Raw genomic sequence first — 11,303 nt, 5'->3', positions numbered from 1 at the left:
GATATGGCTGAGATCCGTACCCTCTGGATCATAGACGATCTATCCGTCCCGGCCGTAGCTGTTGCTACCGCCGCTGGCGAGGGGGATGGGGCATCCAGATCATCTGGGTCGAACTCATCATGTAAGTTGTCTCCCTCCACTGACTCCATCTTCACGTCTCGTGCTCCATGTTCATGGAACACTTGCGCTTGCGGCTTGGGCGATCGCATGCCTTGTTCGGCCAGGAAACGACTCATTACAGCTTCGAAGTGTCGCTGTAGGGTGCCCGAGGAGGTGTCGGAAGAGCCTGTAACCGTCTGGTCCACTGGCGAGACAGGATCCGTGAGGCGATTACCTTGAACCCGATCTGACGATAATCCCACTGGCATTTTTGCTGGATCTGGCTCGATCCGGGTTGGATGGTATCAGATCACCGGTATGGCGTCCTGGATCCCGAGTCTTCACACTCGAGGGCGCTTCCTGTCCCCGGATCCTCGCCCACGCCTCCAGCATGGACGCCCCGTAGGGACCCAAAGCCATGCGTCGCGGCTCAGACGACGTATCCGACCCATCCTCCGCCGCGGATTCGTAGTTAGAGGATGCAGCGTGGCTGAATCTCGGCGACGACACTGGATCCATAGTGTGCGACCTTTTCTCCGGCGATGGACTTGACTCTGACGAAGAGGTCCCGCGTCGCTGATACTATGAGATCCCAAGTCTAGCTCAAAGATATCCTCTGCATCGAACCGCACCAGCAACGATGCCTGAATACGTAAGCAGACGTAATAGATCCTTGACTGCCACTAATTTGTTCGCCGTATTCGTTGGTGCTCTCACCGGTTCCCTTGGATCTTCGATCTGTCGTGGATTCAGGATCCGCATGACAGGATCTTGATACAGAAAATCGCGTAGATCTTGGTGGCAATATACAAACTCGAGATCCTTGTCGGACCAGCTTGACCTGGATCCAGCTTGGTCTTCTTCCGACTCTGGAGCTTGCATTTTCTTCCGCGTAGTCTTACTCGAGTTGGTCTTCTTTCTCGGTTTTTTGCGGACTAGCGGCTGGTTAGTACGTGTTGCTACCGTGATCTGCAATGCATACGTTCGCCTCCTTCCCTGTTTGTACGATCTGACTGGTCAGATCCGCAGGGTCCCGAGGGGCCGGGGATAGAGAGGTTTTTTCGATCCAATCCGATCCAATCTCTCCTCGACGCTTCTCCCAAATCCTCATCCGCGATCTGTTCTTCAGCAGCGTCTTCGTCGTTCCGACCTCCGACGACGCCTCTTCCCCTGGCTCAATCTTCACTTAAGCATCTTCTTGGGACTCACGGTGAAATCCCGAGCCACCAAAGATCCAGGCACGCACACCATTGGGTGTAGCGGATCAGCAAATCTGCGAGATTGCTGGATCCGACATACCAACAGCGCCCAGACACCGACTAACGGAGGGGGTCCCCCGATGATCCGTCATCTACTGAACTTTCCTCACCTTGTGTACCCGTCGGTAGGGCGGGATCTTGCTCTTTCGGTAACTTCCGAGGAGTTCAAGTGGTGAAGCTTGAGCGTCTTGGCGAGACGTGGGGATGGGGTGGAGCAGTAGTGGTAAGATCTTCACTCTGCGTCCGTAATTGTTTCTGGATCCTTAGCGAATATTCGAGCTTGGTGGATCCAGGGCCTAGATCAGGGATCTGGCCGTAGGTTGCCCTGTGGGTGTGTTTCTTTGCCTTAGTGTTTCCTTTTCGTCGTACTTGCCGCCTCCTGTGACAAGATTTTGAGAGTTGAGAGCCTCTAGGGTTTACCGGCCAAGTAGTAAATCCGGTTAACCTTTCTGATCTGCACGTGTAAAGGAAAGCTCACTAGGTTGTAGGATCTGGCCAATCAGTTATCACTACCAACACTAGATTGGCAATTCCTAACCTTCGCCGAGCTCGTACGGCCAATGTAGTTACGATTCTTGAGGGCAGGAAGGCACTGTGCAAATTGAGGACTGTATTGATAATTAAGCCTATACCTGCCTAGATTCCTACCTTCTATGTATTTTACCTGCTAAATCCACTACCAGGCTCGACTGCATGTCCGTTTTCTCCTTGACCCATCATCCCAGCTGTATTACAGTATTCTGCGTGAATAGTGAACGGATTATGAACGCATAAACTACCACAAAGAATAATACCACCCTATCAGCACGACAAGAAGGAGATGTGCAAAGGTATTGAGCTAAGATTGAATCCACCGGAGGTACAAGCAAAAAATCCAGTACATTTCAACATTTGCATTTGGCGCGCTTTTGGCGCCTTGCACATGTATGTGATACATTCATACTATGCGCATGTAGTTTAACGGACCTTCACATCCCGTCGTTACTAAGCTACCAAATCCGTCATGCCCCACAATCCTACGAGGCGGCTACGCCTTACCTGGGCCGAGAAGGTGGTCACTCTCTCGTACTATGTCCTACAAGGCAATCGCTGAATGGTCCGTAAACGAGTTCTGTCTCCCAACCACTCCCGGCAAAGCCACCATGTGTTGTATTTTCAAGTCGTCAGCTACATTACTGAAGGAACCAGTGGAGAAGGCTACTCTATTGTGAAAAAAGTGATGCATGCATTAAATCGCTTAGGAGAAGGACAGGCCGAGCCTTATAAAGTGGATTTACTTACTGCATTGATGTGGTGAGAGGGTGCGTGGTCGAAGGTGAGCGCGACAACCATTCAAACATTCAGATTTAGCTAACAAAGCGAGCATCAATTACTTGCTTTGTTAACTTATATCAATACAGGCTGTTTCTCGCTCCAAACTGCTTTGAGCAATGTACTACAGACTGGCATATATATCAGGCGTTCACTATTGACGCAGAATACTGTATCATCAGATCCACCGGATCCATGGCGTAATCATTGTGGTCGCCACATTATGGGTACACCTGTCCGGATCCAGGTCACTTCGATCCACCTCGCTGCAAGTGTACACTCGTCACGGATCCGAGCACTCCAATCTCCCAACATTGTCTTACGACAGGCTGCGATCTCCATTACTCCACGAAAATTCGAGATCCACTGTATCCAACATCCCCATATCCTGGATCCAAGTCACTCCGTGTGTGATCCTCACCCCCTTGGATCCGGACTCGGATGTGTGCATATCGCGGTGGGTCTTGCCTTCTCGTCAGTCGTTGATCTCAGACCCACCTCCAGATGACACTTACCATCCTTCCTTCATAGGATCCCCACTTGGTTCCACCTGTACATGGTATATCCCATATCCCCTAAGTGAACTCAGGTGAGGGTGGATCCGAGTCTTCCCTTGGTGGATCCTGCCTTCCCATACGTTATCTATACCAGATCCATCGTCGGCCCATACAGGATGCCACTTTATCTTGGCCAATCCACTTCGAGAAGCGTGGATTCATGCCGGGCGATCCAAATCCTCCCTAACCACTTGGTGATGTCATTAATTCGGGATAGTGACCCCTTGTTAGATCCATTCTCTTATTTCTGAGAAAGCACATCACCACAAAGTGCTGGTGGAGGCACTCAGCGACGCAGACTACGCATCCAACAGGAAAGACAGGAAGTCAGTAGCAGGGGGAGTACTAATGGTTGCAGGAGTGATAGTAGCATGGCTGTGATAGAAGCAAGCGTGTGTTGCACTGTCGACCATGGAGTCAGAGTTCGTAACAGCATCACAGACAACTGCGAAGATGCTGGGAATCATTTAGTGCCTTAAAGAGATAGGGCTGAAGCTACTGGAGCCGTCGGTGCTTCATGTCGACAACCAAGCTGCAATAGCTCAGTTGGAGGGAGAGGATTCGTCCGGACGCGCCAAGCACATTGACACGCGTCACGAATTTGTGAAGGACTTCGTACAGAAGAACGTGCTACGAGTACAGTATTGTGAGTCCGTGAAGATTCGTGCGGATATCCTGACGAAGGTCCTCCTGCGTCACGCCTCAAGGCGTTGCATGAGCTGGTGATGTTGCCAGGATGATCGCCCGGGAAGGAGTGTCGGAACTCACAGAAGATCTGCATGAGATCAAGAGATGTTGAGAAGTCTCGCACGCGGATAAGATGGTGAAGATCTCGTCGTCCATGAGAAGGTGAGCGTCAGCAGAGAAGGTGAGAAAGATGAGCAGTTAAACAATCTCTCGGAGGAGAGAATGCGTTTTACATAACAGCTAAATCCAATCAGTCTTCAATCTACCACAGCGAGCACAAGCGCCAACAAGAACTAATACCGATTCTAGTATTTTAGCGCAGTGTCGATAATAAAAGAAAATCCGCTCAATGCATGGGAAATGAAATATTTAATTAAACTGCAGAAAATATCGCTCACTAAAAACCATCCAAATTTCAGTAATAAGTATGTTTACTGTTACTTTGACATTTTTAAGCTAAAAATTGTCCAAATTACTGCAAATCAGGCACGGTAGTATTTTGGTTACGCGCCACTGCTTTTGATTTATAAAACACGGCATAAATGAAGCATACCACTGTTGATTTATTATTAATATTCAATGGACGCCACCCAAAACTGGTATAAGGGCCGATATGTCAAGGCCTCCGATAGATGAAATACCTGGCATACCCCGCCGCCCGTCTAGTGAGTCGTAAATCCGGTCTCAATAAAGTTGCGGAGTAATATCAGCTGTGCACCCTAACTTCCGGCAACTACACAAATTATATCTTAGATTTTGTAAGGAAAGGGTATTATACATTGTGCCCATCACCGTCCCTTCAACATGCTCGATTGTTGTTCATAGGCGTGTTATATTGAAAGTATTATTATTGACCCCTTTGAAGAGAGAATATAATCGAGATTTAGCAGAAATATAAAAATGAGAATTATAGATTTTAACTGCAAAAATAGCTTTATTTTTTCGTGGTATTGTCAATTCCAGTGAAAATTGGATACCGAGGGTGATTGACGAATAGTCTGAAAAATCAACACTTAGATATGATCGGTCAAAACTCACCAGCTGCAACTTAGGTTGAACCACAAGCTGATATTGATGCGAAGTAGCGTCCGCTGGGGATGCTGGTATCTGCTGCTCAGGTTGACCAACAGGAGATGCAGCTCGGGGTGATGTTCTGCGTCGTGTGAAACGTGAAGTCCGCGGCTGTCTAGCTGTACCAGGGGCTGGAGAAGGTCGAGCTTGAGCTGATTCACCAGGTGATCTTGCTGCTCCAAGAAGTGACGCTCGTTGGGCTGCAGATGACACTGGACCCGGGGTTGAGTATGCCCCAGTCGTGGTCGCTGGCAGTGCTTCTCGGCCTGGAGGTGTACGCCGTCGTATTGGACCTGGGTGAGTCTCCGTTGGCGTCCGAGTACGCTCAGGATATGGAGATACACGGGCCGAATGTGGCGATACACGTGTTCGACCACCACAGCGTGCACGATCAGCTGATGCAGCATTCGTTGGTGGGGGTCCTCTTGCGCTACCAGGCGAGACGTTAGATCGGAGATCCATTACCGTTTGCTGACACGGGAAACGTTGCCGATGCGCTCTGCTCTGAGCTTGCAGTGTGTGGAAACCTGTCGCATGTAATGTTTCCGTGTGATGTATGGTAGGATGAACGATTTCATAGGCCATTCAGCGCGGGTGATTAATAAATCAGGCAGTCAAGTTTTGAGTAGAAAGCACAATACTTGTATTTACCAACCGATCTGTTTCGTTCCTACAACAAATATGTGTCTTATACATGTATCCAATCGGAAAGCGCAAATTCGTGTGACAAGTATGGCAATATTTGTATCGCAAAGATTGCAGCTCTTGCAATTGTCGAAGCTGATTCTGAACGTGTCCAGTTGGAGAAGAGGGTCATGCGGCGGGAGTCGCCGCCCAAGCTCGACAACAACGCAGAATCTAGTCGAATTCCGCCGCCTACACACGCGCACACCTTTGGGTACGCAGGGGCACATGTAGCTACAAATCTTCGACGTGGCTGGAGACCAGAATCAGACGGTGGAAGACACGACGTATGTCTTCATGTTGCAGCCTCTCAATCGTTCTGGAACTGATATTCTGCTACTTATCCTATAGTCTCCGATCTTCCGCAGACACTGCAAGCGGCTGTCCTCTTCGTCCATAGACATCAACAGCGGTAGAGAGAGCGAGCCTTCTACTGTCACGACCAGTACTGGCCAGCAACAGGAGAGCAGAACTCAGCAAACGTCGCCCTCTATTAAACCGAACATGGCTCCAGCCACTCCACCCGTTCCAGCTACTACAACTAGTGCTGAAATGCTAGCAGTGCAGCCTCCTCGGACCCCACAGGGCAGATCGACTTACCCGATGTTCGATGACGGGGGTCTCAGTGCTGCTCAACGCGTTAGGATGGAGCTGCCCAGTCACTCTGGTAGTCGAGCTGGTTCGGACTCTCGAGCAAACAGCTCAGAGGATATTTTTGCGTCCAACTCGCCCGTATTCGACGAGAAGAAGAACGGACCGAGGTCCTGCCCGTCGAGTTACAAAGACGTCGGTGGGAATAAAACGAGGCTGTCGCCAGGCAAAGGACGGCAGGTGCGGAGTGGGGAATTAATCGTGTCTAAGCTGTTGCCGACACGGGACAGTGTGAACAGTTTGCTGACGTATTTACATGAACTACAAATATCGGAGGCCAGTCTGCACAAACAGTTAATGACAACGAAGCAACACACAGAAGAAGAATTATATCAGTCACTGCTGAAGCTCAATGAACTGCAACGTACAATGCACAAGGTCGAGCGAGATCGACAGGTAGCTGAACAGAGACTCGAAGAGAAGGAGCAGCGCATTCGTGAACTTGCAGCCAAACTAGAGAAGGCAGAGACGACTCAAGCAAGACTCAGTCCTGCCAGATCCCCTAGGGACGGGCTACCACCGATCACAGAAGAAATCTCTTTTCACAGGAAAGAAAAAACATCAGCTGAACTGTCAACTTATCTTCAAGAAGCATCAGCTGAAGAAACCCCAGCTCTCTCTTTGGAAGTACCTTTTCCTTCCACTCAAGCTGTAGCGTCCTCATTACGACCACCTCAACTTCAGTCGATCAAGGACGAGGCTGCTCAGTTTGCAACCGTGTCACCGCGGTCACCGAATCGGCCACTCTGGGATCCCTGGGCATCAGGTGGTACAACCCCAATGAAAAACTTGCCGCCAGCTTTCACGATAGGACCAACAGCTCAACACCCCGTGGTAACTTCGCCCGCTTCAACTGAAGAGCCAGCTGCCACTAAATTTGACGAAAACGAGTTGCGATCAGTGTTAAAGTCCCCGCGAGATCGAGATGAACCCACCAAAAGCGTCAGTCTGACTCCACAGGCAGAGAATCAGCTCGTATTTCGAAACCTGCCGTTCGAGCAGGAGGAACGAGAACCACAGCACCCTGCCCCAATGCCACCGCCTCATCCGCGGCAACATAACTTTGATCCGGTACAAGTACATGGTGGGGCGGAGATGCAAAAAGAGCAGTTGATCATGGAGTTTTTGTCGCAAACCGATCCATTGCTATACGTTGGAGCGATGCCTCCGATCCATGAGAGTCCATTGGAGCAGCAAGAGGACAATTCCGCCGAGGCTGACCTGAAAAATAACGACATGACGGCTCTAATCGTTGCCAAACAAACTGCCTCTCGACTTCCACGTGCGCTGGCTGAGAATCTTGCTTCGGAGGGAGCTATGCCCCACGATGAGAGCGGCCAAGTTTCTCAACCTGAGCAAGCATCGAGGGCCGAGGCAGAAGATGCTGGTACAAGAGTGTCAAACTCCACAACAGCCGGTTTTTGTTCTTCGCCGCGTACATTATTGGCTGGAGTGCAGCTGGATTTACCAGTTAAAAAACAGAGCAAGGCCGTGCCTACAAATCCTGTATCCTTGGAGGCATTGCTGCTTGATTTCTTCACGGAGGTAGACAAGAATCGTCTCAAGATGGCGACGGTGTACGGAAAGAGATATGCGGGTCGTGAGAAGTGGCTGTTCACTGAGTTGGCAAAGCGATACGGTGCGGCGAAGGTGGCTGCCTTGAAGGCTCGATATGAACACGGCACCAACGTCTCCACGGGTGACAACAGTGGTGATAAAAAGGGGAAGCGGGATGACCACGCTACGAAGTCGTCTGATAGCTCGGGACGTTCAAAGGCAAGCAGACAAGGTCACCCACAGTTCTTCCACCCGCCTAAGCCTGCCTGCAATGCGAACCCTGGTGCTGGTAAGCCTCGCGTTTCCCTTCCGGTTGCTCCGTCTCAGGAGAACAATGCTCCAAACTCTCAACCAGGACAGGAAATAGAGGCTAAAGCCCCTCCGAGCCCGAGCGAAAAGGTATCCAGAAGCAACACCCCTGCTTTCGGTGATCCTCCGTCGTTCCCAACGACACAAAAGAGTGATGAAAGTGACAGTGCGGTGAAAGCCAACATAGATGGTCCATCGGTGACGAACAGGCCTCCTTTAGCTCAACGAGATAAGCCAAGCGGTTCACTCAACCAGCCTCCTCCTCCCCTCCATCGTGGAATGGAGACAAGCAATTCTGCGCCTGTGGGTCTTCGCCAGCGTCATAATGCGTCTGGACCCAGTGCTCAAGGTCCAAAGACTGACGGTACTGAACGTCCTGCTGTGACTGTGGAGGGTCTGCTTAAGGAATTATACAAGAATCACCAGCCTGACAAACTGAAAAATGTTTCTATCGTCGCGAAGGAGTACGCGGGCAAAGAACGTGAGCTTGTTGGGTTGCTGAAAGGAAAATATGGAGCGCTGAGTGTGAAGCGGCTGGAAGAAAACTTGGAGATACTGGAGCGTGCTCACCGTGATTGTATAGCTGGCAAGGGCGCGGGGAAGAAGCGTGGCTGCTTTGTTCGCACGATATCGCTGCTGCTTTGGCTGTCGGTGCTGCTGTACTTTTCGTTCGGTGCTGTTTTTGTGAGCTTCGTTGTGCTGGATGCGTGGGAGTGCCGTGCTCTTGACAAGGACGGCCAAGAGCTCGAATCTGCTGAAGAATGTGTTCCCTTGCAGGAGGAGCTGGACGCGTTTACGTACGAGCACGTCGCTGACTACATTCGCCAATCCCACCCGGATATTTGCTTTTGCTCGGAGTGGAAGGCTCGGGAGAATGCATTGTTCACAACACTTTCGGGCGACGACCTCATGAATTTGGTGAGGCTGGTGCCATTTTCCCCCGACTCGTTTGGCTCAGCTTGGATTGCTAGCGTGAAGGAGCAGGCTCCGTCGCAGGAGTGCTACAACAACTACGCGAAGCCTGTGGTGGATCTGTGGCTGGATGTTGGCTCGTTCTTGTGGTCTTCTGTTCTCGAGCTCGCAGGATACGACGAAGTGTGTGAAGTGAAGTCTCAGACCGTGGAAAGTGTTGTGGAAAACGAGAATCCATCGGTGGACGAGGAAAGTGACAGCAATACGGACGCGGGCTCGCTGGAGCAAGCGTCTGAAGAAATGGAAAGCGAAAGCTCTATCAGCGAAGTTGAGATTGACCCTGATTTGACTGAGGAGACTGAAGCCGATGGTCAATTGACCGAGGAAACTGAAACAAATGGTGGTTTTGTACCCGCGGACGAAGTTCCTGTGGAAGAGGAAACACTTAGGTTTGATGATGGGCCTCAAATTGGTGAAGAAGAAAGTCTATTATTTGGACCGGAAGTTGTGGATAAAACCAGTGCGCAGGTGTCTGAAGATGTCGAAGCAGTCGAGAAGGCTGAGTCGGTAGATGCCATTGTTGAGGCTCTGACAGAGGATGATTGTGTTCTTGCTCTTCGTAAAATCGAGGAGGCCGAGTTGGATGCCGATACGGAGTCGACTGGCGTTGATGGGACTGCGGTGATGGAGGACGACTCTGTAATTACCACCCCCGTGGAGGAGACTGACGCCATTGATCGTGGCGCTGATGCTGCTTCCTCGTCTGTTACGGTTGAAGTGGTGGATGCTACGGTTGATGTGTCTGGGGAAGAGTCTGTGGTTGAAGAAGTTGCGACGGAGTTGGACGACGTTGTAAAGATTGAAGTTCTGGAGGAGGGTGTAAGCTTGTCGTACGCTGAGACCGTGACGGATGTCACCAAGGAGGAGCTGACTGCTGAATTTACTGAGGGTTTCTCCTCCTCTGCTCTGGGATCGGAGTCTGAACCAGTAATATCGTCTCGATTAGGCGAGGCAGAAGTGAAGATGAATGTCGAGTTTGAGAATATTGTTGTCGATTTACTGGAGAAATCTGGGTCAACCGCTGCAGCTGCTGCTGAAGACACTATGCCTAGTAGCGCCAACGTCGTAGCTGAAGGAGTGACGGAATCGACGTCACATGTGGATGCTAGTGAATCTATTGTCGAGATGGAGGATGTTGATGGGGAGTCGGTTTGGTCCGAAGCGTTAGAAGAGGATATTGCATCGGAGGTGAGCGAGGAATCGGATACTGTCACACATGAGGCTGCTGGTAAGATGTCGGCGCTGGGGTCGCGGGGTGGGGAGGTTTACGCTACGTTGAGTGAAAAAGCTGAGCTTGTGACTGGAAGGAACGAGCTTGAGGTTGTCATTGAAGTGGAGTCAGAAACGGCGAATGGCAAATGGGAGGTAGTCACAGAAGATCGTACCAATGATGTAGTGGAAGCCGTCGCGGAGTCAAGGTTTGAGCTGCCTTCCAGCTCATATGACGTTGACGCTGCAGAGCCTCAGTCCGAGGAGAGCAGCAGCATTGCGTCGAAAGAGGATGCCAAGGGCGTTAACGACGTGGATAAGGTTGGTGAAGAATCTTTTGACGCTCCTGTTGCCGTGCCGAACGTTGAATTAGCGAGCTCTAGAGACGATTTCGAACCGGCCGTTCCAGCTGAGACTAATTCCCCAAACTCTGGGTTGGAGCCGGAAGCAGACGTTGTCGGAGCTGTTGATGAAACTATACTGCAGGAGTTGGTGAATGAACTGAATAGCGAGGCTTCTATTCAAACGTGCGACATTGAGCTGGTTGCCGTTGAGGAAGCTGAAGAATTGACTTTTCTCTTTAAAACTGAACCGGAGAACCTGGAAAGCGGTGTGGACAACGACGCTGAACCGAGTACGAAGCAATTTGTGCCTGATGTTGACGTGGGCAGCGAACGTGGTAAAGAACCTGAAGCATCGTCCGAAGCGGATATGGTGGATACGAAGGAGCCTGTTGACAAAGTAGGTGGGTGTGTTTCTGATGGCGAAGAAATAACTCTTTGTTCTGGCAAGTTCGAGGCTCTTGACAAAATGCCTCAAGCCACGGGCCTGATGGTGACTGGTGCCGACGCTATTAAACCAAGATCGAGTGATGTTGACGATATCGAGGAGGATGAAGAGATTGCCTTTATGGAAGATCTCGAAAATCCGGAGGCGG

General features: G+C 50.6%; 1 protein-coding gene across 1 annotated transcript; it reads left to right on the top strand.

Moving 5' to 3' along the window:
* Window positions 1-8,464: 8,464 nt before the first annotated feature.
* PITG_04519 (uncharacterized protein) lies at window positions 8,465-9,288 on the top strand (the record flags this gene model as incomplete). Its single annotated transcript, XM_002905249.1, has 2 exons — window positions 8,465-9,219; window positions 9,270-9,288. The coding sequence occupies 2 exons, from the start codon at window positions 8,465-8,467 to the stop codon at window positions 9,286-9,288; spliced, it is 774 nt and encodes a 257-aa protein (XP_002905295.1).
* Between the last annotated feature and the right edge of the window lie 2,015 nt (window positions 9,289-11,303).

This window comes from Phytophthora infestans, genomic scaffold (genome assembly GCF_000142945.1).
Source record: "Phytophthora infestans T30-4 supercont1.6 genomic scaffold, whole genome shotgun sequence".
Lineage (NCBI taxonomy): Eukaryota > Oomycota > Peronosporomycetes > Peronosporales > Peronosporaceae > Phytophthora > Phytophthora infestans.
Note: the sequence above shows the minus strand (reverse complement) of the source record. Positions and strands in the feature narration are given on the sequence as shown.